Source organism: Pelodiscus sinensis, chromosome 4, assembly GCF_049634645.1.
Source record: "Pelodiscus sinensis isolate JC-2024 chromosome 4, ASM4963464v1, whole genome shotgun sequence".
Taxonomy (NCBI): domain Eukaryota; kingdom Metazoa; phylum Chordata; order Testudines; family Trionychidae; genus Pelodiscus; species Pelodiscus sinensis.
In genome coordinates, this window is record NC_134714.1 from 74,492,329 (window position 1) to 74,519,821 (window position 27,493).

The window sequence follows — 27,493 nt, forward strand, 5'->3', positions numbered from 1 at the left end:
TTGTCCTGCTCAGTTGTCTTCCCTCTTCCCCATACTCTGCAGAGACGGAGGATGGTGTGGAAGTGTGTATGTGAGCGCACAAGCACCGAAATCTAAGAAACAGTGTCCTGCCTCTTAAGACAGGCATTCCTCTGAGTCGCCATCCATGCTTAAGTCTGGAGCAGCTCCGTTATGTGTCTCCCTCTCCCTGACCCCTGCTCTACGGAGATGGGGCACAAGGGCAAGGAGACAACCTGACATCAGCATTCCCTTCTACCCTCCACCTCCCCTACCCCCACATTCTGCACAGCTAGTTGGAGAGTCCTGGGAGCAGCTCAGCTGCATGATGCAGGGGCAGCTGAACACACATTGCCAGCTCTACTAATCAGCTGGCCAGATCCAGCCCCTGGACTTAATTTTGTCCACCCCTGCTCTTGACTGTGAGCTGTCATATAGCTGCTGCCCTGGCAAGGAAGCAGAGGCACATGCAGCAGAAACAATATGTACAGCAAGCCAGCTATGCTAATCCAGGAGTTTCTCATGACAGCAGGCAGATCAAGTTGTTTAAAATACTTAAGATGCTTTCAGTAGCAAAAGCTTTAGGAGCAGATTGTAGAGTAGTGCCTGAGAAGCTACATACAGATTGCCAACTGCAGAGAGATTGATCTGTAGTCCACAGGCAATGGAAGAGAAAAGGAGTCATTTTACCAAGAAAAACAAATCCACACACAGAACCATTTATTTCATCTCTATTGTCTCTATGCAGATCAGATCAATACAGATGAATGGGAACATGCACAGGAGTAGCTGAAAAAAATAGAGCTAGAAAATAGGATTCTTTCTGCATTTCCAAAAGTGACAAATGTGGTGGAGTGGCTAACAGCCTCCCTCCCAAAGGCCCTTAGTTCAGTTACAGAGCTGGTGCCGCATGCACTGGAGCAGCTAACTATTGCTCTTTAAAGCCCTGTACTGCCCCTGTGGGTGCAGCTTCCCAAAAACTGGGCTGCTAGCCAAGAGAAACAGCTCTGTGATTAATGCTTCAGTGTCACCCACTGCACATTCCTGAACACTGAGCACAGAATCCCTGCTGTGGTTTACATTCTTGGCCCAACTCAGCATTGATGCAATAGCATCAAGGCCCAGGCACTAAGCCCTGCAATGCATTGGGCCCCCAACTTTAAAAATGCTGAACTGATTTTCAGCTAACAATCTTTTGGGAAGTGCTGGGTGTACATACGTTTGCTTCCTCCAGGCTCCCACACCAGAGGTTTGGTAGCTCCAGTCTCCAGAGGAGCTAGTATCTTGTGGCTTCTCTGATTACGAAAGGGCTAGGAGTCATCTCAGATGCCCAAGAAGAGGAGGATGAATGCATGACTGGAGCTCACAGTAGCTGGATAATATAGCAGCTATCATGGGAAGGCAACTTTCCAGGGGAAACAACATTGTACTGACAGTCTCCCTCGTAGCTCCAACAGATCAGGCTGGTGACAGAGATAGGTATAAGGAAAGCTGCAGGGATTTTAGTCACTAGCCCTTCTGCAGAGACTATTGCAAGCAAAAGCTGCCAGGCTTTCTTCAGAAGTGGTAGGGAGGGTGCTATGGAAACAGTCAACATTTTCAGAGCTCGCAAAGAAATGGCAACTTGCTCTGGGTAGCACCTCTGGTTTCTTACTGCCTAAGCCATTTTGGTCTCATTCTGGAGTCCTCAATGTCCTGAACAGCATCAGTAGCCACCTCTTTCCAAAAAGGCCCTGCCTATGCAAGACAGTTGTATTTATTTAACAAAAGCAATTCAGAGGCAGATTTACTTGATTTACTTGGTGCAATCTCTGGTTAATGGCAAAGTTCATTTGTCTTCTCTGTAATGTCTGAGGGCACAGGATGGATTCAGAACACTCTGTGGACTCCTGTACCTCACACAAGGAGGTTGCATTAATTTAACTACGTTGGTTCAAAACAGATTTAATTAAATCAGTACAACCTCCTCCTATAGGCAAGGTCTAAGCAATTGTGAATATGCTTAGGAAGTTTTGACATTCCAGAGGAAGTGTTGTTGTCAGAATCAGTAATCCAAATCAGTAAAAGCCAGGAACTTTTAGGTTTAGTTTTACTAGTCTGTTAAGCTGCCATCAAATGGGATCCCAGACACCACCTGACAAACGCAAAGGCACTGTCACACACACATTCTTTTTCCCAGCTCAGCTCTGCTGCTACAGTGATTAAACTCACTTTTCATCCTTTGCACCAGCAGATCCCTCTTACCAGTGTTTTTCAACCTTTTTGATACTAGGGACTGGCTTCCTGCCTTCCTAAACTGTGTCAGAGAGATCTCAGGGACTGGTGCCAGACCATGGACAGTCACTGAGAAACACTACCCCTTTCCATCTCGCCCCCACACATGATGTTTTCTTCTCTGTTCCGCCTTTTATCTGTTTACAGTGTTTTCTCTCTCCTCCATTCTTCCTCTAGGTGGCCACAGTCCACATCCTGCTCACTTTCCACTTCCTGATGAGAGGCCTTAGGAAGGGGCCAGTGACTGAGCAGGTTTCCCACAGACACAGGTGATCTGATGGCCTGGGATGATAGGAAACATTTGCTGACCATTTCTCAAATATGCATTTAGGCTGTGTTGAACAGGGAAGAGGATGGGGATAGTTTCTCTAAACAGAGGAGTAAAGGTTAAAGGCAGAAGCTTTTAGGATAGGCCATAAAACCTAACCCTAGCCCAACCTGCCCAAAGTATTAGGCAAGATTTCAAAGCTAAGACAGAAGAGCCCAGAAAGACAGACTGTCTAGGATGATACCATCCCATTTTTCTACTGATAAATGAGGGCTGAGTGAGAAAGCGGCCTTCTTGCCTCTATCTACCTGTGATTTTAATACTACCTCTGCTCCTGCTAGTTAGGCTGCACTGGGGAAAGTTGTTGGTTTGCTGCTGCTTTAGGAAAACTGTTTTCTCTGAGCCTGGAATAGTAGGTAAATCTTCTTCACCGGATACAGAGATCTTGTGCTAGTTACTCAGCAGCTTAGGATGTGTAGTTCCAAGTTCTTACTCCAGGGTGAGACATTGTCTGTTCTCCTTGAGCTGGCTTCTGGTTCATTTCTGTCCTCAAAAGCTTTCACTCCATAAAACACCAACATTAGAAACCCTGGTTTGTGGGATTTTGACAGAGCAGGGATAGAAGAGCCAGGGAATGGAGTCCAGCATCCCCCAATGATGCCCTCTTTTTCTCACCTGTGTCTCAGCTGGACCCACAAGCGTGTACACACAGGAGTTACATTAGTGTTACTTATTGCTTTGTAAGAGCTCAGAGTCAATGTAGCTCTAGGAGGCTGCATGAGGAGATCTGAGCGGAGGTCATTCTGTAGTGAGTGAGAGTAGCACCATGACTGTAATGCCTGTGCACAGGAGAAGAACCTGCTGCAGCGAGTTCCTGGGGAAGAAACAAGAAAGTCAGAATAGGCCAGAAACCAGTTCCAATCTGCGTAAGTACAAGGCGCTCAGGAGTTCAATCTCTTATGTGCTTATTGTCAGGAACTGGGCTCTTGTCTGAGTGCGGACACGCACATGAGGCAATGCAGCCACCTTCTTGAGTAGGAAAGATATTCACAATTCTTCCTTCTGTGTGGCAGAGAGCGGTCTGAGAAACCACTCCAACAGGAGGCAAGACTGGATACTGGATGTGGTAAGGATGTTGTGATCGCTCTTTGGAAGACAAGTACTACCCTGGACAGTAATGAAGGGAGAGTTGGGGGGTCTCTCACTGAATGGCAGCAGCACAAAAGACTATATTTCAGGAAAGCAAATGGTAAGAAATTAATAAATCTAGGAAGCAGAGTGCAATGAGAAGAGTTAAAAATCCATGATAATGGAAAGTGACTGAAAAATCTTAAGTCACAATAGCCTGCCATTCCTCTGAAAGAATAATCCCTAGTAACTTGCAGCAGCAAACTCTCAAAGATCAGAGGGTTAAAAATAATTGGAAGTGGCATTGGTTTTGCTGGGAGCTGAATGCATTCATATCAACAGATGAATTCAGTATCAAATTGGCATTGCTTGCTTGCTTGTTTTATATCCCCTCTGAATGTCAATTCAACAAAGCACCGAATTAGGGATTGGGAAGGAATAGATACCTGAGGACAGTGTTAGGTCAGGCACTTGGCTAGACAACACCCTAGACTGAACCTGTTCCATCTAACATGCTCAGAAACCAGCATATTATATCAGAGCTAGGCTGGGGTAAGCCTTTCTGTCAGTGTGCCCTGTAATAACTAGCAATAATAACCTGAGTACCTGGCACAGCAGAACAGACTCTGCTAGATACCATCTCACCTTTCATGGGATTTGGGAAAGGTCTCACCTGTTTTGAGGAATAAAGCAGTAGTGTCCAGAAGCTTTACACCCTGTTGTCTCTCCGACTAGCACAGTAGAAATGCCAATAACCATGATGGAACCACTTACCAAGGATTCTTCTCCTCCAAGAGGTCCGGCACAACGTTTACCAAGGCAATGTACAGGAATCCCCCAGAGGTGAATGGGAGAATCCAAGCTACAGTTTCCCCTGTAAATGCAATGAAAGTCTCCATTAGTAATGAGAAGAGACTATAGAACAAAGGAAAGTAGACACACAGTAGCCTTAGTGAGCCTTACCTGTCCCTTTAGGTGACTGAGAACAGATTGCAAAGCAGGTTCCTAGAATTCCCCCCAGTGCTGTGGAAAGCTGCATCTTGGCTGCGCTCCAGCGGTCAAACCCAGCCCGAAGCAGGATGGCAAAGTCTCCTACCTATTGGAAAGCAGAGTCAGTGGTTATTAATCCTAACTCTCCTGAACACAGAGGAAAACATTAACAAAGGAGTGCCTAAGTAGATTAACACTAGCATTCAACAGGAAGCAGATCCTCTAACAAAAGGATTTTGAAGAATGATGAAGAGCAGAGGTAACCCCCACCAGCCCTCTTCCTGCAGAGCACTTGCTTGAGACCAAGACCTAACATCCCAGCTCCCCTGGCAGCAGGCTGCAGAACCTTCTCACCTCATGTGGGATTTCATGCAGGAGGATTGCCATGGTGGTTAGGAGCCCAACCTGTGGAAGAAGAGAAAAAAATCTCAAAGCTCAATGGTGCTGAGATTACATCCAACAATCCCTTCCTGATAACCCCCCACCTCCACTTGAATGAATGGACTCCGGGGGCCAAGAATCTATTAGTCAGAAAAGCTCTGTCCTGAGCAGAGATGCTCCCTTTGTGTTCTCCAGTACAGCTTTGTCTTGGCAGTTACCCCTGGAAGGGGGGCTCTTCAAGTCCTTTTACTATGCAGACAGGCACATACTACAGGTGAGAGAATGGTTTCTCCAGATCTCCAGTTTGACAGGTGGGCACAAACCTTACCTTTCTACTAACCAGGAAGCTGGCTGCCACTGCCAGACCGTGTGTGAAGTTATCAATGGTATTGGCAAGCAGGTTAAGGTATCCGCTGATCTATGGAGGGAAGTCAGAGGCATTTATGAGCAAGGGAAATTTGATGAGGTCCAGAGTAGGGGGAAGCATCAGCTACAGCCAAAGGGCAATTTAACCACCCTAAGAGTAGGTGAATCATGGTGGGGCAAGACTGGTTAGTGGCTTAAACCCCATTTCTGCTTCAGACAGGACACTGAATTGCCACATTCAGCTCTAGTGCAGACAGGGGAGTCTTAGGGTTGAGAACTCCATCTTAGTGAGGAAGGGGAAGAGAGACATAGACACACAAAGCTTTAAAGAAAGGGAGTGATGTAAGAAAGAAGCTTACTAGACAAAGGGAAGAAAAGGAAGGCAGTCTGCAGGACTATAATAAACAATTATAAACATCAGATTTCAGATGATGCCCACATTTTCTTAAGTGATTGGGTTCTAATATAAATAGAGTCTGTTTTCTAGTCAATTACATAGTTTAATATACAACTTGTCAAATTTCTCCTGTGCAAGACATAGGAGGTACAATGCAACAGAGCTATTGCTGCTGGTGGAAGCTGAAATTTACTTTTGGTGGCAAAGAACTTAACATATTGCATTAAATGCAAAAAACAAGAATTCTGTAGGTTTCTTTTCTTTAATGGGGGAAAAAAAGGAACATGCTAACAGCGCCTAAGCCAATTTAAATTTTGATAGACCTGCTTTAAGACTGGCTACTGCCTATTCACAAATAAACCCTAGTTGGGATGATTTAGATGGGTTTGGTGTTGCTTTAAGCAGAGATTGGCCTATATGACCTCCTGAGATCTCTTCTAACCCTAATCTTCTATAACAGCCTTTCCCAAAGTCTGGTCTGAGGCCCAGTACTGGTCCTTAGAAAAAAAACAAAAAACGGTCTTTAGAAAAATTATCGCACACGATCCTATTAATTTGTGTGATGGGGTAACAGCACCCCGCACTGCTAAGCATGGTGGCGCAGCCCTCTTGAAAGAGAGCACGCTGTGGCGGCATCTCTGCTGGGCATGCTCCCAGGCGGCAGGGCTAGATCCAGCGGGCGCTAGGACCCAGGGAGAAGGCTGGGTGCCATGCGCACCAACACTGAACGCCCAGCGCCAGCCGCAGCCAGGGGAACCGGCACCGGCTGATAAAGCGGCCAGGATTGGGGCAAGGAGGAGTGGGGCGGAACAACTCACTGTGTGCACCGGTGCAGAAACGCAGCTGGTGCCAGCCGATAAAGCAACCGGGATTGGGGGGAGGGGGGAAAACAACCCACTGGACAGGTAGGGCCAGTGACAATTTGCATATTCATCATTTGCTTAATGAATATGCAAATATGCAAATAAATGTCACCAGTCCTCCAAAAGCTTGTGAATGGGTTTACTGGTCCCCAGTATCAAAAAGATTGGGAACCACTGTTCTATAACATATAAACTCTTCTAAACAACTATCAATAAGTGCCCATCTGCTGCCTGCTGGCTTGTTTCCATCACTGATTTTGTGTTTTCTATATTGCTCACCAATGTACAATTTAAGTTCTGCACAAATTAATTAGATTTACATAGCAATGTCTCTAGTGGACTTCATGGAGACTTTTGAGGTTCTAGGAAACTGCTTTCGGTATCCCATTCCGGCTAGTGGGAAAACATCATCACAAGAAAAGGTCCCACAGCATGTGCTAAATTGGTCTGGTTTTGGATTAGCCTAAATCTTTTGGAAGCTCATTCCTTCCATAGCTGAACCTGCTTGATTGAGAATAATCTCTTGCTCTTGTGTACTTGGAGTTGTATAATCCTAACAATTTGTGTCATCTGCATATTTTACTAGCAATGATGTTATGTTTTCTTTCAAATAAATGAAACAAAATATTAAATAGCAGTGGGCTGACATCAGATCCCTGATGCACCATACCTTAACTGGATGGTGATTCCCCGTTTACAATGATGTTTTATGATCAGTTAAACTGTTTTCAAACTATTTAATTTTGTATATTGCTAATTTTATTAGAAAGCTATTTGGAACCAATTCAAATGCCTTACAGAAAAACACTATATGTTGACAATTACCTTTATCAACAAAACTTGTGATCTAATCAAACATTACACCAAGTTTTGCTGACAAGACCTATTTTCCATAAATCAAGTTGGCTGGCATTAGCTATGCTACCATCTCAAGTTTTTACAAATTAGCCTCACATCAGCATTCCTATAATTTTGCCTGGGATCAATACCAGGTTAATGAGCCTGCAGATTCCCAGATCATCCCACTTACTTTTAATATGGCACATCATCATATAATTTTTTTTCACCTTTAGATACACTGAAGTCGTATCTTCTAATCTAGCCTGTGCACTATTCTACATGCACACACAGTCGGGATGTTAAAATTAGATTAATCAACTAATCAAATAGTTGATGGAATTCCATCGACTATTCAATTAGTCAATAAGGGCTCTTCCACTTTGAAATGTAGCAAGAGCCCGCCTAGGCGTTCTGCCTTTGAAACATACAAGAGCCCCAGCGTACAAGAGTACATTTCAAAGGTGGAACACCACTGCTGCACCCTTGCCCTCTCCCATGAGATGGAGCTGGGGGGAAATCAGCTTTTAAGCCAGCTCCCCCCAGGACCCCTCCTCTTTCACCTCCCTTGCTGTCTCTTTCTGATAGAGGCAGCAAGGGTGGAGGAAGCAACTAGTCGACTATTGGATAAGCTTTTGCTTATCGGAGAGTCAATTAGTCATTTACATCCCTAACAAAGAGTATGTGACAGTCACCAACATGAAAAGTATACAGTAAACCAGATTTACACAGCATCCTACATATTAAAGTCTAACAAAGAGTAGCAAAATAAATTTAAGAAATAGGCAAAAGCAGAGATTTAAAATAAAAGGATATAGAAGTAAAAGAGAAAAGGGAGAGTTTATAAGAAGCTTTTAATGGAAAGTGAAGTCAAAGTGAACATTGGCCAGCCCAGTTAATCACATTTTATGGTTACCCCTCCCCCTCACTTCCTTCCCTACAGTTTGTCAAACTTATTTGTTGCATATTGCCTTAAATGTAAAATGCAGGCTCTGAGGCAGGTGCTCTTAATGTGTTTGTACAATGTCTAGCACAATGGGGTCCTGATCCTTGACTGGTGTCTATAGACGCTTCTGGAGTACAAATAAAATAGTGAAAATTTTCTTTCATATAAAAGTCACTGAGGGTATGTCTACACTACAAAGTTAGTTCGAACTAACGGACGTTAGTTCGAACTAACTTTGATAGGCGCTACACTAGCGCTCCGTTAGTTTGAACTTAATTCGAACTAACGGAGCACTTAGTTCGAACTAGGAAAACCTCATTTTACGAGGATTAAGCCTAGTTCGAACTAGCTAGTTTGAATTAAGGGCTGTGTAGACCCTTAATTCGAACTAGTGGGAGGCTAAGGCTTCCCAGGTTTCCCTGGTGGCCATTCTGGCCAACACCAGGGAAACTATTGCCCCCCTCCCGGCCCCGGAGCCCTTAAAGGGCCACGGGCTGGCTACACAGTTTGTGCCAGTTGCAAGGCTGCCAGCACCCGTGCCAGCAGACCCTGCACCTGCCACACTATGAGCCAGCCACCCGAGGACACCCAGCCCTCCACTGCTCCCCAGGACCAGCCTGGCGGCTCCCAGGAGCCTGCCCGGGGGCGCAAAAGGCGGGCGCCCGCTTGGTCAAGTGCGGAGATCGTGGACCTCATCGAGGTTTGGGGGGAAGCCAGGGGCCACCAGCGCAGCCGGGAGCAGGTGCGCTGCAAGATTAAAGATCTGCGGCAGTCCTACTCCCAGGCCTGCCAGCCAGGGGCCGACCCGGAGGCCTGCCCCCACTTCCACGCCCTGGACCGCCTCCTGGGGGCTCATGCCGTCCCTGCCCCCCGGGACGTGATAGACCCCGGAGCAGAGGGCCTGCTCCAGGAGACGGAGGAGGAGGAGGAGGGCTCTGAGAGCCAGGAGCCTGCCGCCAGCCTGCCCGGGACCCCCGAGGCACCCCACAGAGGTGTCGTCCGAGGCCAGGGAGGCGTCCACATGTGAGTACCATCGTGTTCCCCTTATGTGTACGAGGGGTTGGGGCGAGAGGGAGCCCCGGGACCGTATGCCTGGGCCTTGCCCACCAAGGAGCAGCAGCTGGGGATCCTGCAGGGGCCCTGGCCTTGCAGAGGGGAGCTGGGTTTCACACACCTGGGCCCCTGGGGTAATTGACCGCTGGTCTTGTTGCACCACAGCTGCAGCACCTGGGCCTGCAGGGCGCACCACCCCGCCTGCAGCAGCTGCCTGTTCCCAGGCAAGCAGGAGAGCCAGGAATGAGGAGTACCACCAAAGGCGGCACCTCCGGTTCATGGATCACCAGCTCCGCACCCAGGACCACTGGGTCCAGGAGGACCTGAGGCTGCGCCGGAGGAGTCTGGAGGCCCTGGAGGAGCAGGTCCGTGCCCTGCGAGGCCACCTCCAGAGCCTGTTCGACCGCTTCCCATTTCCTCCTCCTCCTGCTCCCCCTGCTCCCCCTCCTGCTTCCACTCCTGCTCCCCCCCCCCCCCCACAACCATTTCCCACCGACGCCCCCGGACCCGCAGTGTGGCGAGACGGGAGAGGCAGCCGGATTCCCACCACTGAGCTTTCCTTTCCCTTCCTCCCTTCCCTCCCCTCCCCTCCCAGCTCCCTCGTCCCAGGTTTCCCCCTCCCCGCTCCCACCCTCCCCCCTCCTTCCCCCCACCCCACTTATGTTAAATAAACATACGTTTTTGTTTGAAAAACAGGTGTCTTTATTTGACAGTAGGTAGGGAGGGGAAAGGGGAAGGGGGGTAGGGTGGAAGAAGGCCCCAGTGGGGCATGCAGGGAGAGCTCAGTCCTCCTCCTCCACCAGGAAGCTCTCCTGCAGGGCTTCCCGGATCCGGACGGCCCCCCGCTGGGCTTCCCGGATGGCGGCGGTGCGGGGCTGACCGTAGTGTCCAGCCATGCGGTCAGCCTCAGCCATCCAGGCTGGCAGGAAAGCCTCCCCCTTTCGCTCACACAAATTGTGGAGCACACAACATGCTGCCACCACGGGAGGGATGTTGTGCTCGGCCAGGTGCAGACGGGTGAGGAGGCATCGAAAGCGGGCTTTCAGTCACCCGAAGGCCCCCTCCACCACGATGCGGGCCCTGGTCAGCCTGGCATTGAAGGCCTGGCGGGAGGGATTGAGGTGCCCCGTGTAGGGCTTCATCAGCCAGGGCTGCAGTGGGTAGGCGGCATCCCCCACCAGGCACACGGGCATGTCCAGGTCCCCGACCCTGATGTGACGGTCGGGGAAGAAGGTCCCGTCCTGCAGCCGCTGGCACACGGAGGAGTTGCGGTACACCCGGGCGTCGTGTGCTTTGCCAGACCAGCCCACATTAATGTCCGTGAACTGTCCCCGGTGGTCACACATGGCCTGCAGGATCACGGAGAAGTACCCCTTGCGGTTGATGTACCGGGACACCTGGTATTCCGGGGCACGGATGGGGATGTGCGTCCCGTCGATGGCCCCCCCGCAGTTGGGGAAGCCGAGGGCGCCGAAGCCCCGGATGACGGCGTCCGGGTCAGCGAGGCGGACCACCCTGCGGAGCAGCACCCGGTTGATGGCCTTGACCACCTGCGGAGAGAGACACAGCAAAGCGCCAATTAGTGGGGCGTCCAGGTGGCTGGGAGCGTTCGTGCCCTGGCAGTGCCCCGCACCCCACTCCCGGTAGCAACCCCCCTGGCGGCATGTAGTACGGCCAGGACAGACCGACCCCTCCGGTGCAGAGTGCTTTCGCCTCCTCCCGCCCCCCCTTTGTCCCTGGGGCGGCCCATCCCCTCCTCGCAGCCCCCCTCTCCTCCGGCTCGGTGGCCGACGAGTGCCATACCTGCATGAGCACCGCTCCGACGGTGGATCTCCCCACGCCGAACTGGTTCCCAATGGATCGGTAGCTGTCCGGCATGGAGAGCTTCCATAGGGCGATGGCCACCCGCTTCTGGAGGGGGATGGCGGGCCTCATGCGAGTGTCCCTTCTGTGCAGGGCAGGGGCGAGCCACTCGCAGAGCTCCAGGAAGGTGTCCCTCCTCATCCTGAAGTTCTGGGTCCACTGTCGGTCCTCCCAGCGCTCCAGGACGATGCGGTCCCACTAGTCGGTGCTGGTGTCCAGACGCCAGACGCGGCGGGGCACGCCGGTGCCGGGGCGCTGCCGCGGCTCCTCCACGGCCCCCAGGGCGGCCAGGCGGAAAGGCAGGGGGCTGACGTGCACCAGGAGGTGCCAGGCAGCCTCGAGCCATTGGTGGCAGGCTTGCAGCAGCAAGTCCAGAAAGTGCACCAGAAGGTGCAGGGCGAGCTGTGGCTCCATGTTGCCACCTGCGGCGGCCCCCCCAAAGGGAAGCACCGACACAGACGGGCACAGAGACCAACGCTTTGCTGTCCCTCGGCGAGGTTGGCAAGGAAGCAGGAAAAGCTGAGAACCGGCTGTCCAGGGGGGGTCCTTTTAAGCTCGAGGCTCAGAGAGCCTCAGACAGCAGCCACACAAAGCAACTACTGACCTGATGCCCTGCCAGAACCTGTTTCAGCTGCCCTTAAATGCCCCCCTGCGTCCAATCAGTGTGGACGCGCTAGTTCGAATTAGCAAAACGCGAATTTGAACTAGTTTTTAGTTCTAGATGCGCTAGTTCGATTAGCTTAGTTCGAATTAACTAATTCCAACTAAATTAGTTCGAATTAGCGCTGTAGTGTAGACATACCCTAAGTTAAGTTAGCTGTGTAGTTAATTGCCTCAGTTCCCAAACTAATAAATTATTACAATTCAGGTATTAGAGAAAAAAGAAATCAACAGATAAAAAGCTTAGGTCAATAAAGAAACTAAAGAAAAGAATGACAATAAGAGTATAGTTAAAAACATGCTCAAGACTATTATTTGATACAGTCTGATGAGTTTACTAAAGACAGCAGTGGACTAACATATGCACAAAGAGCAGAATGAAGACATAGGAAATAGCTTCTCCTGATTTTTGAGAGATTCCCTCTTCTTTCACAGTTGTGTATGGAATTTTCAGAGAGTTTGTCCAGTTTGCTACAGGAACTCTGATGTTTCAGACATGGTCAAATTAAATAATTCACTCTTAAATTTTCAACATTTTCTGTGAATGTCTCCGTCCACAACACACCAGAACAAGTTTACAGACACCCATATTGCAGAAGCCCTGCACTACTCTGGCTGAATTTCAAACCTCTCCCTTCTTAAAACAGAACAGCAATTCCACCTTGGAGTTGGTGCAGAACTCTGCACTCCTTCCTTTAGCACTTTGTGTTCAGCTTGCTGATCATTTACCTTGATTCTTCGATCCGGTGGGTGAGACGGGAAAGAGGAGCCATTACGCTGAGCCACGTTTGTCTCTACTCTTTGGACTGTGCCTTCTACTTTCTGCAGGGAGAAGCTGTTTCCATTTGGAATCCCTCTGGAAGCTGCTTTGCAATTATTACCCTGAATCAGAGTGAAACTACTGTTACCATACTGTAACCTCCAACAGGCTGTGTGAATAGTAGAGGGGGCCTAGAAAGCCTCTCTTTACCCGTAATCCTTTCCTCCCTAAAGCCCAAACACAATGCCTTTTGGCCTCAAATCTAGTAACTGCAATTAACAGGAATGGAACATATTTCAGGGTGCCTTTATTCAAGTTTATGAAATGCGATTAATATATTTAAGTAGCTGAGCTAAAAACCGTACCAAGAGCAGGGGATCAACAAGTGCTCTGCACAGTTCAGATGCTATCCAGAAAATCTGTAGATTGTCATGGGTTGATCACTTTATGCTCCATTTGCACAGTTTTGGAGCTGACCTTTCAACCCTTTGAGAGTGACCATTTGTCCCTTTGTTGCCTGGTAACTCCTGCATGATTCACTATGTCACAAAAAGGCCCATCACAAGACCCTTCTATTGTGACCAGTCAACCCCACAGATCAAGGGCCCAGAGTAGTAGTGAAGATTATTTCTTCTACTCTAGGGAAATAGCAGGGAACTTCTTCTTCTAAACATGGTGGATTAATATTAATCACCAAGAGAAAAGCCTCAATTTAAATCTATTTCAATCAACATTTCCTTTTGCACTTCAGTTATTTTCTAAAGAAAGGTGCATTTTTACTAAGTGACAAGGATTAAAACATGGTGATTTACACTGACACAGAGCCTTTACATTAGATTTGATATATCTTTTGCTACCTATTTGGGTATAATTATACAAGTTTATTTAAGCAACAACATACTATTTTCAGATTATGATGAACTGTACATAATTAGTATATTAGAAAATGGTGAATGTATTGCTTATTTACCACTATTGTGCCATATTTATAAAGCTTGACTTGAAATTCCCCCAAATCTTTCTTTACAAAGAAAAGTGGTTTTTAATTCAAAATGTAGGATATAGACTCCTGGCTTCAGCATATTTATTTATCAATTGAAAATATTTTAAGAGACTATAAGTTTAGGCCTAAACATATTTTGCATCAAATTCAGAGTGCTTTTAAAACAGGGGTTTTTTTTTATTTAAAGAAAAAATAATTGAAAGAACAAAATACAGTAAACTTCCGATAATCCAGCACCTTTGGGACCCAGGGGGTGCCGGATTATCAGATATGCCGGACTATCGGGGGGAGGCGCTATGAGGGGTCTGGGGTGGCATCCCCACCACCACCCCAAACCCCTCAAAGTCCCCCCTTCCGATAGTCCGGCGCCCCAGGCGTCCCTGATTCAGCCGCTGCTGAAACTGACCAGCAGCGGCTGAATCAGAGATGCCTGGGGCAGAGCAGCTGAAGTGCTGCCAGCTGGTCAGTTTCAACAGCGTCTGAATCAGGACGCCTGGGGTAGAGCAGCTGGGGGGCTGCCGGGTTGGTCCCACAGCGCCGAGGAGCGACACTACTGGACCAACCCAGCAGCACCCCAGCTGCTCTGCCCCAGGCGTCCCCAAGTCAGACGCTGCTGATACTGATCAGCAGCTGACTCCAGGAAGCCCCAAGGGGCAGCGCTAGGGGACCTACCCGGCAGCGCCTCAGCTGCTCTGCCTCCGGCTTCCCGGATTCAGCCGCTGGTCAGTTTTAGCAGCGGCTGAATAGGGGAAGCTGGGGGCAGAGCAGCTCCAATGGTCCGGCTGCCGGAGCACTTCCGGGTTCCTGATGGTGCCGGACCATCAGGAGTGCCGGACCGTCAGAGTTTTACTGTATATCTGATTTGATTTAAAAAAATTATATCTTTCTGGTTTTGTAAATGTACATCCCAGGGCAAGAAATAAACCCACAGAACCAGAGCTCAGCATAGAAATCAAAGGTCTCCTCTCCCAGGTCCAGGAGAATGGAACAAGTTCCCAATTGTGTGGCTCTTCCTGGCACAGCTGGCCTCCCAACCAATGCTTTGAGCTAAATCACAATTCTAGGTTCCTCTAAGGCAGTGGTCTCCAACCTTTTTAAGCACGAGATCACTTTTTGAATTTAAGTCCAATCCAACATCTACCTCAAAACCAAATACTCTTGTCCTGCCTCCTTTTACCCCTTCTCTGACACCCATCTTTGCTCACCCCATCCTCCTTCACTTTCACTAGGCTGGGGCAGAGGGTTGGGGTGCAGGCTCTGGTCTTGGATTCAGGGATTTGGCATGTGACAGGGGCTCTGAGCTAAGCCTGGAACAGGCAGTTGGGGTGCCAGAGGGAGTTCTAGGTGCAGGCTCTGGGAGGACATTTGGATAGAGGTGCTCGGGGCTAAGACAGGGACTTGGGGGGCAGGGAGGGGTTCATGTCTGGGGTAGGAGTTCGGGATGTGAGCTCCAGCTAAGCACTGTTCAACTCAGGTGGCTCCTGGGTGGTGGTACAATGGAGCTAAGGGAGGTTCAACCTTGTCCTGGCCCTGCACCACTCCCAAAAGCATCCAGAAAACTCCGTTCCAAGTCCCATTGTGTCCCTTCTCTGCTCTGTGGAGATAGGATACTGGGTGGGAGAGGGGGCACCTTGACACCAGCACTCCTCATCTCCCTCCCCATCCTTCACAGCAAGCAGGAGGCTCCTGAGGGGACAGCTCCAAGGCAAAGGGCAGGAGATGCACAGCAGCGGGGGGAGGAGCAGCTGACCTGCCGGCCCTGGATAGCCTCTTGGCCAAACCAGTCAGGATCACCTTTCAGAGGCTCAAAGATCTACCTGTAGATCTCTAAGGAGCCTGCTGGAGCAGAAGGATAATAGGGGTTAGTGCAGTAGTTACATGGCAACTCCTTTCCCCTTAAATCACTCACGCACCATGATGGGAGACTCTTGCTTCTCACTCTGTGAGAACATCTTCTCCAACACCAGGAAGGTCAGAAAACCAATGATCACCCAGAGACCAAGAAGCTTCTGCTGCTGGAAGCTCTGCCCAGCTCCTAGAAAGCAAAAGAGATCTCTGTTTGCATTGTTGGGATGCTGAATTAGAAGCCTCACTCCCCAGTTCAATGCAGCTTGTGACTGAGGGACTCAAGACAAGAACACAGGGCAGAACACATTTTCTTTAGCCCTGTAGGAACACAGAACAAACACATCCTGCAGAAAACCCCATTTGCTTCATCTACTCATTCTTGATCGAACATAGGTCCGGGGGAAACTAGATTTCACATTCCAAATACTCCAGCGATGGAGTCTAGCCTGTCTCCTGGTTACTCTCAGGAGCCTTTAAGCCCAGCTCCTAAGCGTCTCTTCCATAAATTACAGTGCAAAGGCAAGGCAGAAATTTCTTACCGGAGGCTACAAAGATGCTTGTATCAGCACAAATCCTGCATCTGAGCTTATGTGAGTAGCAAGTATAGACACGAAGGCTCTGTTTTGGGAAGGTGAACCAAATACCTATCTTCCCCATCACACCACACCTGGGCAAGATATTAGCCCAAGTTATAACATGTTTCTTTCAATTAAGGCTGAAATTGTCATATCCTCTTCTGTTCATTCTGACTATCAGGGCAAAGACTATACTCAGACAGGGGGGGCATGTAAACCTGGAAGCTTAAGACAAGGGAAAAGACTAACAGACATGAACAAGCTGCAATAGAGGAGGTGCAGTCACCAAGGGCCCAAGACGCTGGGTACAGCTGACCCTGCTAGTGCAGTGAAGATGGAAAGGACCAGTGGAGAAGCAGAGCTCTGTGGAAGGATTCTGAATTTCCATTGCTTAGGTGCCACTCAGCATGGATGTCCCATAATCTGTTTTCTCTATTTCCTATGTTCTCAGGAAGGAAAGGATTCTACAATTTGTTGGGCAGAGATCATGGGAATCCCCTTCTAGGTGGGAGATACTGTGACAGAAATCTGAGCACTGTTCCCAGAAGAGTCAGGAGGAGTTTCTCTTTTTATTGAGCAGCTACTGCTTATAGGATTCAGCAGTATTCAGCTTCTCATGACAGTAGTTTGCTCAAGTGCAAAGATAACTTATTTGTCTCTACAAATAGCTACTGGAAGGGGGCTATGCTAGTTGTTTCCCAAGATTTATCCGAGGGCACACCAGCACCATCTCAGGGCTTGTGCTCAGTTTGCTGGCTGCAGCTCTTTCTTTCCTCTTCACCCAAACACTATAGTAACTGGCAATTTCCACCACTTCTCAGGCACTGCCTGGGATGTCAGATTTGGCCTCTGTTGTACCAAGGTAGGGCATGGATGGAGAGCGATTCACAGAGTCAAGGAACCCTTGCTGAAAAGTAGGGTTGTTAAGTGTCTGGTATTGGTCCAGACAGTCTGGTATTTGTGGCCTCTGTCCAGTTTAAAAAAACCACCCAGAAAATACCGGACATGTATTTTCTCAACTTCATCTCCCCCTCCCTTTTTTTTTTGCTCAACAACTTTGGTCCCCCCCCCTTTTTTTTTTGGTCTCAGCCAATTCTTTTTCCACAATGTTCAACATTTTTTGTGAAAGTATCTGGCAACCCTACTGAAGAGACTCCAAGAGCAATAGCAGGATGCTAGAACATAGAACATTAAGAAAAGCAGCACGATGAAGAAACACATAGCAGCCAGTGCTTGGCGCTGACTGTGCTGCTCAAAGCATTGGGACAGTGGCAGATATTACCTGTAGTGGCGCTGCAGGTATAGGCCCAGGCCTCAGGGAGGAGGTGCAGAAATACATTTCCCAGAAGCCCACCAATTGCAAAACTCAACAGCTGCTTCAAACGATTGGATCCCGCTGAAAAACAAACAAGTGATCACAGCTAGGCTGGAATCCAACTCCACCCTTCACCCCCGACAACTTGTGTGAGACATCCCAATTAGGGGTCTGAACTACCAGGGAATCTGAGAAGGGAAATGAACTGAGAGAGAGACATGCTCCAGGGCACTGCAGGGTCATGACTGAGCTATGGGTGGCATTGTACCTTAGAACCTTGTGCCTGGCAATGAGAGTCAGAGCATGAACCGTACATTCAACCAGGCTCAGTTGGGGGAGTCTGTACTCCAGTGGAGTGGAGGAGCATGTGAGCATCCCTCTTAGGAACCAAGTTAAAGAATGCTCTTTGTATGAACTCTACACCTGAAGTCCCAGATCTCCACACTCGGCAGGGGACTAACCTGTTCCATGTTTAGAAGTGGCACTAGTCACCCAACTTGTCACAGGAGTGGACAGTCCTGCATTTCAACAGACAGCATTTCTAGGGCATCAGGAAGATCCCAGCTCCCATGTCAAATAAGAACATAACCCCATTCAGTCACAGCCTGTTGGGGGCATGCTGGTATCAGGAACATAAGCCAGGGAGCAGATTTACCTTCTGATTGCAGAGCAGTTCCTGTCTCAAGGGGAATTATCAGCACAGGGAAGACTCCACTCAGCCCTACCATAATTGAGCCAATCAGAGAAAAGATCCAGGCATCCAGTCGCTCCCCACTGAACAGAGTTCCCCAGGACTCAGCCTCTTTCTCACATAGAGGACTGGCACCACTGGTGACCTTGCCCACTGGAAGCTCCTGGGCTCCATAGGAGATGTTGAAGAGAAACAAAGCAAGCGTCCCATGAAGCAGAAACTGTTGCCTTGTCATCGCTGAGTAGTTTCAGCCTGGCTGGCCAATCTCTGAAAGGAAGAGGCAAAAACTGAGTTCTAAGAGAAAATGGAAGAACCCAGCTCATGTGAAATGTAATGAGGTGATTTTAGGGATATGCTGGAGCAGAGGCTGTCTGTGGTTCCGGGGAGAGCTGCTGACATAATATATCAGTTAGACTACCCAAATGTGAATCCCCAATGGAGACATGCTAGATAAGTGGCACTGAAGTGGATATCTGCTCATCAGTGCACTGGAGCAAATTTTTTCTGGTTTAGATAATCTCTCAGACACCTTAGTTGAAGCATTTTTCTTAAAACGATCTGCAGTTCACCTTTAAATGGGGAGCAATTTCAGTACATCTGGACCTCAGGAGCTATACACAGAGGGACCAAGAGCCTTCATGTCCTCCAGATCAAAGTCCTACTCCAAGTACAAACTGTCTGCCAGTTGTCTGTAAACATCTCTGATTACAGCTGATCTCCTGAGAGCACATCTTTTAAGATGGAGATCCATATTAATTTTCACAGAGAACCTCTTCCAAATTATTTCAAATACTTTTCCTGACAAGAAGTGTCACTAGGAATCAGATTAGAGAGGGTTCACTTGTTAGAGGCATAAATGCCAGCACTTTGCTATGTGATGGATGGAATTCCAGTTAAGAGCCTCAGCAATCACAGTGAGGAGATTTATGTAGCACAACTATCTCGATCAGAATGAAATGGTTATAAATGATGCATATTAAATCCACAACTCTGTTTAGTGTCTTGACAACAGTGTCAAGTCTTCACAATTATCCCAGCAATCAGAAGGTAGCTAATGCTTTGGGTAAATATTAATGACAGAACTACAGGAAGAGAATTGTGTGTCAGATGTGGTCCCCACCCCAGTTGTGTAGATGCAAATCAGCTACAGGCAGTCCCCGGGTTACGTACAAGATAGGGACTGTAGGTTTGTTCTTAAGTTGAATCTGTATGTAAGTCGGAACTGGCGTCCAGATTCAGCCGCTGCTGAAACTGACCGCCAGTTCCGACTTACATACAGAATCAACTTAAGAACCCCAGGCGTCCCCAAGTCAGCTGCTGCAGAAACGGATCAGCAGCTGATTCCAGGAAGCCCGGGGCAGAGCAACTCTGCCTCGGGCTTCCTGTAGTCAGCGCTCCTCGGCGCTACTGGACCAATCCAGCAGCACCCCATCTGCTCTGCCCCAGGCATCCTGATTCAGCCGCTGCTGAAACTGACCAGCAGCGGCTGAATCAGGACGCCTGGGGCAGAGCAGATGGGGTGCTGCTGGGTTGGTCCAGTAGCGCCCAGAGCAGCGCTGTGGGACCAACTGGCAGTGCCCCAGCTGCTCTGCCACAGGCGTCCAGAGAAAAGCCTAGTCTGCTGGGGGCGGGTGGGAGGGGCGTACTAGCTGGGCTCCCCCCCCACCCCAGCAGACCAGGAAGACGCGGGCGGCGGACCGAGACGCACCGCGGTCCCACCGCCTGGGTCCTCCGCGGCTTTGCTCCCAGTCTCCCTGGTCTGCTGGAGACCAGCAGACCAGGGAGATGGGGAGCAAAGCCTCTGAGGACACCAGCAGCAGGACAGCCGCGGGGCGTCTGGGCTGTCCTGCTGACGGCTTCCCCGAGGCTTTGCAAAGCCGCAGGGGGGCTAGGGCAGCGGGGCAGCCCAGGCGCGCTTGCAGACCAGGGAGACGCGGAGAAAGCCCCGGAGTACAGGGGCGGCAGGACCGCGAGGTCCCGCAGTCCGTGTCCTCCGGGGCAGTCCCATTCGTAACTGCGGATACGACATAAGTCGGATCCGCGTAAGTCGGGGACTGCCTGTATTGTCAATAGGATGCATCTGGGACACTTCCAGGCCATCTGGGTTTCTTCATACAGTCTAGCTCTCTTAGCTACAGCCCTGCACAGCTATTGTAAAGCTAAGGAGCCTGGAGAGTCCTCCAAAAAGAACAGAGTTCTGAACGTTTTAACCATTTAGTATCTGAATAAGCATCCTCCCATTTCATGAGTGCAGAGTGGACAGATGGTTTCACATGCAATAAAGGCAGAAATAGCTAGAAGTCAGGGGGCTGAATGAGGAAAGCATAGAGCACAATCTTCTCTCTACCAAATCAACTGCAAAGGAGTCAGAATTTACAGTATTTCATTTATAAAAGGCCAGACAGTTCAGCACTATTTCCAGTCTGATTCTGTGCCTAATGGAAACTGGTACCCTTAGTGCAGCGTTTCTCAAACTGTGGGTCGCGCAACTTAGAGGGGGGTTGCAGCTGGATTCAGTTTTTCACTTGCGACCCCTCTCCCCTAGGCCACAAAGAGCGGCAGGGTGGCGGAAGGCAGCTGCCGGCAAGCCACGCAGCATGTCCGGGGCTGCGGGACTCCAGGAGCGTGGCTCAGCTGCAGGAGGAGGCAAGGTGGCGGGAGACTCAGGCGGACGCGCCGGCTGGGGCACAGTTGCCGGGCGACCGAATGCTTCCCCAGCTAGGAGAGAGTGGGGTCCCTCAGGCAACTGGGGGCTGGGGGACTGGGTCAGGGCAGAGGACCCAGAGGTAAATAAGGGCTCTTGGGGGTCAGAGGAGACAGGAGAGGAGAGAGAAAAGGAACCAAAGGGTCGCAGAGCAGAAAAGAGGCACAGAAGAAAAAGAGCTTGCAGGGGTGAAGGGCGTTGAGGACTGCAAATGCCTTGAAGGAACCCCAGGAGGGCAAGGAGTCTGGTGAGAAGGGGGAGGAAGCGACCCAGGGCAGTGAGGGGGGAGGGGAAAGGGGTGGTGTCACACAAATTCATTTAGCATTTTAGGGGGTTGTGGTATCACAAAGTTTGAGCGCCCCTGGATTAACCCATTACCCATTCACTTCCTTAGCTGAAATAGGCCCCAACCTCTCATGTCCCCACTTCTGCCACACAGCTATAATTTTGTGGGAGTGCACTGTCACATTGTGGACCATAGCAGAAGATCAGGCCGGAAGAGAAATTGCCACTACAGCGTAAGTCACACAAGGGAAGGCCCACCCATCTGCTCATCCTCCTCAAACTGGGTTAGAACCACTAAAATGTGGGTCCCCTCTTCTGTCCTAGACCAAATGGCAAATAATTTGGACACCAGAAGCTCTGTTAGTCTAAACAACAAAAATCCTATTTAGAGACAGGTATATGAGGGACAAACAGCAAATGTCAAAGGCTCATAGCATGGAGCACAGCTACCCGAAGATCTCTTAGCAGTTGTTCTAGCAAGAAATCTTGGGAGATGACTAGGGAGACTAGAATTGCTTTTCCGGAAATGAGACGACAGTTGCTTAAGGGATAGCAAAAAGATTCTCCTACTTCCACTTATGCCAATTATCTATCTGCAACTTAGCGTTTGTTCTATTAACACAACCGGAGAAGAAAGTTATACATCATCTTTCCAGGTGAACTGTAAGAGACCAAAGGCCCAAGTTCCTTGCCCTCCCCCCCCCATATTCCTCCGAGCTCCTTATGTGATGGCTGTAAGGAATTCATGACAAAGCAGTGAGGGATTCCACACACAAACAATTCACTTGTATCTACCTCTATGCCCAGAAAGATGCTTAGAACACATCCCAGGATTTGCCTGTTTAGCATGACCCAAGTCCCACTGCTTTACAACTTGCAATTCATAGCCCCATAGTCTCCTCGATTCTGTATTCCACTGCTACAGACTTTTCACTAGGCAGGAAACTTCTCAGTGCCTGTGAGCATCTCTAAATGTACCTACAGGGAAAGCCAGATTAAATAGTCACCTCAAATACACCACTGAAAGCTAGGAAGTAGGCAGTCAGGACACACGCAGTCTCAGGACCAAAGTGCTAAGGGAGTAGAGAGAGTTACATGATGGCGTCATTGAAGTTGTAAGTTCATATCCTATTCCTGCCATTTTTCCCTACTATAAACCTCAGCTACCATAGCAATGGGAACCAGATAAACAACTAGAGAGAGAAAGAGACAGACAGACAGACGGCATCTGAGATGCTCCAGAACAATGAGGAAGAATTTTAAAAGTACCAGGTTTGCTGGGATTTAAAGCAAACCTGTATTGTTCTTGAGGCAGTGGATGAAAGATTCAATATATGCAACAGACACAAATAGTCAGGGCTTTATTTAAACACTTAATTTGAAGAGCAGCAGCTCCAACAGCATAGCGCCGCATCATACTGGGATCAGGATTAGGGATGTTAGATATCGTGTAATTGAATAGTTGTGTAACCGCATGAAATCTTAGCAGTTACACCATTATTCAATAGCCCCCAGGGGTGAGGCCAGCAGCCAGTGTGCTCCCAGCCCCACTTCCAGGGAGCCCCCTGCAACCCTGTGCTACTGCCCCTCTATCAGAGGCAGCAGGGTGAGGTGGCAGGCAGGAGCAGGTTTGCGAGGGGAGGCAGTTTAAAAACCAGCTCCCTGCACAAAACAGCTGCCTGCCACCCTGTGCTGTTGCCTCTGATACAGAGGCAGCAGCAAGGGGTAACAGAAGCTTCTGTCTGTGGGGAGTCCGAACTCCCTGCAGACAGAGGCTGCTGCCAAAGAGCAGCCTCTGCCTGTGGCAGACCCAGGCTCACCATGGACAGAGGCTGTTCCATGGAATGCAGAGCAGCCTTTGTCCCTGGGGAGCTCGGGCCCACCACAGACAGAGGCTGTTCGCTGCCACCTCTGATAGAGACACCACCACGGGAGGGGGGGAAGAAAGTGGGCAGTTTTGGCTTTTAAGCCAGCTCTCCCCAGCACCAGCTCCTGCCTGCCCCCCACTCCAATGCCTCTGTGGGAGGCAGGCGGGTCCACAGGAGCCCATGTGCATGGGGAGCTGGCTTGAAAGCTGGCTCCCTGCGCATATTGACTCTAACCTGCCCCCTTCACCCTCCGCACCGCTGCCTCTCTATCAGCAGCATGGGGATAGAGAACCAGCTTTAAAGCCAGCTCCTCACAGGCACCAGCTCTCACTCCCCTCCTTGCAGCAAGGGGAGGGGAGAATGCATTAATCAATAAGCTCAAGCTTGTCGGTTAATTGTGTAGTCATCTACATGCTGGCATCACTGGTTGAGGCCTCCTCAAAGAAAAAAAGTGTCCCTGACATAATCACCAGTACCCCCCTCTCTGGCACCAACATATTCTGTGGAGGTCTCCTATCCAAGTACTGAAGAGGGCTAACCCTCTTTCAATCACAGCTTTAGAGTATATGGCTAAAAGTATTCTCACCACAGAAACAACAGATACCACAACAGAAAGTGAAAGAGGAAAAGAGGAGCTAAAATTTTGTCATTAACTCACTCCAAGTGACTGTAGGGTGTTGAATTCAAAGCCATGAAAATAGATCACATTTCCCTTCCCAGTGTGCAAGCTCAGAATTTGGCCTCCTCCCGAGGAACTTATACAGCAGACTCCGCAGCAACTAGTCTCTGTGAAAATACAAACAGAACTAGAAATGCTGATTTGCACCAAGACACAAATCTTCTGCAAGTCAGAAAAAAGGAGAGATAAAACCAAATAGTTACATAAGATGCTCCTGAAACTGCCAAGTCTCCCTGCTAAAGCTGAAGGAGACTTCTAGTTCTTTCTGCAATCTGTTTCAACCAATGCACCTGGAAAGTTCATCCCAGCTCTCCAAAACAACTCTCAAGTGCTCTGTGCGTGGCAGTGAGTTCACTTTGCTTCTGCCTCCTCCCACTCAAAGTCAGTAGCTCTGCCCTTTCAGACAAAATGGCTTTAGCAGCTTTTTGGCACAAGCCCACATTCCATCATGATGACACTTTACATGCACTTGGAAAAACATTTACAGTTATTTTCCCTGGAAGCTCATGGCCTGTTCACAGAGCCACAGTGGAATACTGCGCAGAATAGAAGAGTTATTTTACTAAAGAGGAAATGGAAACAGCAGCCAGCAAATTCTTCCAAAACCTCATTCAATCAGCCCTGCAGTAACCTCTGAAAATCCCAATACTTCTGACAAGGATTTACAAGGTTCTGTAATTCCTAGTTAGCTGCCCCAGTGTTCGTTCTCTCTCAGGAGCTAACCTCTCAACCACATTCTATTTCTGAGAAGCCCAGTGTACCCCATAGTACTCTTCCTTTCCCTGGAATCTCTCGCATCAGAATCTATTGTGCTATTCAAAACCTCATCTCTCCCTACGGAGTACTTCTCTTTTTGACAAGCATACATACATGTGAACATGACGATTCCCAGATCTAAATGCCAAACGTATACAAGTAGGAAGGATAGCAGGATTAGGAACACAAGATATAACAGTATGGTCTGGCAAATTCAGGATCTCATCTCTAACTGCAACCAATGCTGGATTCTTCAGAGAAAAGTGTGGTAAAACCATTCACAAAAATATCCAATTGAACAACAGACTAACCTTGGGGTAGAAGTGTTTCTTCTTGACCTCACCCAGCAATCAGCATCATCCCAGGAGCACAGGAAAATGTCTTCTAATCAACCTCATCCCCCTAGGGATAGGTGTGATTTCCTCCTGACTCAAGCCAGCAATCAGCCTCACACCCAATGAGTAGAGCAAAAATTTCTTCCTGACCCAGTGCTAGCTCTAAAGTAGGAATATTATAAAGTTTGCCTTTGTAAAATTTATTTTGGAGCATACACAGGCATCATCATGAGCTCCCCACTAGCTTTTCTCCACCAGCAAACACGTTACACATGTTAAAAAAAACTACTGGGGCTTTGTCTATACTAGATGTTGAACACATTAGCTGGTAATAATTAAGAACATAAGACTCTAGATGACATCCCTGTTCTTAGAAACAGTTTTTTTCTAAAAGGAATTGACATGTATAGGAATCTTGCTATGAATGACAGATGAATTTCAGTGCTTTTAACTTTGCCAGATTTATTGCTCAGTAGTATAGCACCTGAATACCGTTTTGCTCTTGTCACTCTATCTCCAGTAGGATATAGAAGAAACAGACAAACTCTAGACATGGAAGATAAAAATGACTGGAGACAAAGACATTTAAAGGAGATGAACAAAGAAGATTCTCAAGAGAAACGTATAAAATACTGACTGGCACAGAGAAGCGAGATCAGATACCGCTGCTCATTTCTCCCTTAACATAAGAACAAGAGTTCAGCCAATGAAATCCAAAGGCAGCAAATTTAAAACCGGAAAAAAGAAACATTTTTACACAACTATCAGGGAAACTCACTGCCACCAGGCATCCGAGGACAAGTGCTGGGGAGAGTGTAAAAGAAGGTTTAACGTTACCACGGCCCAGGGCACCTCCGCAGGTCCCCGGGCAGGCGCCAGGGACCCCAGCCCTAGGGAAATAAGTCAGGCTTAGGCAGCAGGCTCCGGACACCAAAGCCATTGGCCCCACGACCCTGCAGCAGCGAGTCCCGCCGGTGCCGGTGCCTGCCAGGGCCGAGCGGGCGGTAAGAGCCCGGCTGCTCGGTCTCTTGGCCTCACCAGGAACATCCATGACCCGGCAGGGCCCGGCCGCAGGGACCCGCCTGCTTTGGGGGCGCAGGGCACCGCGGCCGACCCGGGCTCCAGGCGGAGCGGGGAGCGCTGAGAAGCGCCTCGTCCCGCCCACTCCCTACCACGGGCGCCCAGCGGCCAGTTACCGAGTGGCGGCGTCGGCGCGCTCCGGGCTGCTCCTGCCATCCAGCTGCGTCTCCGCTCGGGACTCCCCGGCTGGCCTCTCAGCCCCGCCTCCCGGCTGCAGCCACGTCGTCCCCATCCCCCTCGGAACCAGAGTCACTGCTCCCCGGACAGATCCCCGCGCGCACACTTCCGGCCCTCAACAAGGAGGGGCCCTGAGCAACGGACGCTTCCTGTCACAGCGCCACTGGGGAAGGGGCGGCGAAAACACACACTTCCGGCTGCACGCCATGGGGGACAGGAACTCAGTTTACACTTCCGGTCACACGTTGGAGGAGAGGGGGGGAAGAGGAACGCAGATCGCGCCAGCGCAGAGCTCTTCTTCTAGGACAAAAACTGGAGCATGCGCAGACTGTTCTTACCAACCGGGCTGTATGGTTGGGGGATGGGCAGACCCACAACCACCCATTGGGAACCCATGAGCCGCGCCAGCGCCCTCTGGCCGGTCTGCGGCTGCGCGCCGAGCCGGGCCGGCTGCGCTACTGGCGGGGCTGCAGGTCAGGGGCCTCTGCCCTGCGCTGAAGCGCCTCTAAGAGCCTCCCGCCCTCGCCAGTTCTCTGCCGCCACAGGCCAGTGCACATGTCACCAGCTGCCTGCCCAGCGCCTCCATCAGCTCATTCATAATGAGCATGCAGCACGGCAGCCTAGAGCTGCCAGGTCTCCCACTCCTGCCCTACTCTCAGCTGCATCTGGTCACTTGACAACTTTTATTATTATGCATGATTTGTATTAGCTAGCCCCTAGTCAGGAGCCCACTGGGCTAGGCACTGTACAGACACAGAACACAATTACAGCCCCTACCCCAAGGACTTTTACAGTCTGCCTCTTTGCTTCCATCAGTTAAATCCATTTTTAATTCGCAACACAAACCTTTGTGACCTGGGCTCTTTTCTTTACTCTGGTTTTTCTAAAGCACTAAATAGACATTTGTGTTTTTAAGCAGGGTCTTAAACTTAGCCCTTTAGTGGTTATGGGCATTCAGCATTTATGGTAATGGGCCCACGTGAAGCTAATGGCACAGTCAAGGAAGCCCCAAGCGGAGTGAATATAGAAGATCTGGTCTGTATCCCAGAGCAGCTAACAATCCAGGCCAGATTTATGCATGTCCATAGGCACTGATTCTGTGGGTGCTCCGGGGGTTGAGCACACACTATGAAAAATTAGTAGGTGCTCAGCACTGACTGACAGCCAAGCTCCAACCTCCCCTACGGCCAACCAGCAGCCCCATAGATCTACTTCTACCTCTCTCGCCCAGTGCCCCCAAAAGCTGTTTCACATAGTCCAAAGGTTCTGACAGGGAGGGGGAAGAGTGAGGATGCCATGAGCTTGAGGGATGGGGTGGAAAGAGACAGGGCAAGGGTTTGGGAGAAGGGGTGGAGTGGACACTGTGCCTGGGACAGGGGAGCGGGGGTGGCTGA

The 27,493-nt window shown here is 49.5% G+C and overlaps 1 protein-coding gene across 5 annotated transcripts; it reads right to left on the minus strand.

Moving 5' to 3' along the window:
- Positions 1–700: 700 nt before the first annotated feature.
- On the minus strand, positions 701–26,199 carry SLC39A13 (solute carrier family 39 member 13). 5 transcript variants are annotated; one of them, XM_075927456.1, is made up of 11 exons: positions 26,039–26,199; positions 23,731–23,858; positions 18,180–18,482; positions 17,492–17,605; positions 15,700–15,821; positions 12,753–12,905; positions 5,367–5,456; positions 5,012–5,062; positions 4,631–4,763; positions 4,442–4,541; positions 701–3,413 (listed from the first exon to the last, which is right to left on the minus strand). In XM_075927456.1, the coding sequence occupies exons 3-11, from the start codon at positions 18,448–18,450 to the stop codon at positions 3,338–3,340; spliced, it is 1,110 nt and encodes a 369-aa protein (XP_075783571.1). In that variant the 5' UTR covers positions 18,451–18,482; positions 23,731–23,858; positions 26,039–26,199; the 3' UTR covers positions 701–3,337. The 5 variants fall into 5 exon arrangements, with proteins under 5 accessions (XP_075783571.1, XP_014424140.2, XP_014424141.2 ...); XM_014568654.3 differs by lacking the exon at positions 26,039–26,199 and adding an exon at positions 24,819–25,566; XM_014568655.3 differs by lacking the exon at positions 26,039–26,199 and adding an exon at positions 23,955–24,112.
- Between the last annotated feature and the right edge of the window lie 1,294 nt (positions 26,200–27,493).

Excerpts from the sequence above, each read along its gene's own strand:
- SLC39A13 (XM_075927456.1), bottom strand. The coding sequence starts at position 18,450 with ATGACAAGGCAACAGTTTCTGCTTCATGGGACGCTTGCTTTGTTTCTC. Across the intron at positions 12,906-15,699 it reads AGCAAGAGTCTCCCATCATG|GGTAATAATTGCAAAGCAGC; the intron begins GTGCGTGAGTGA and ends ACTCTGATTCAG. Across the intron at positions 3,414-4,441 it reads TTGGAGGAGAAGAATCCTTG|GAACTCGCTGCAGCAGGTTC; the intron begins GTAAGTGGTTCC and ends TTTCTTCCCCAG.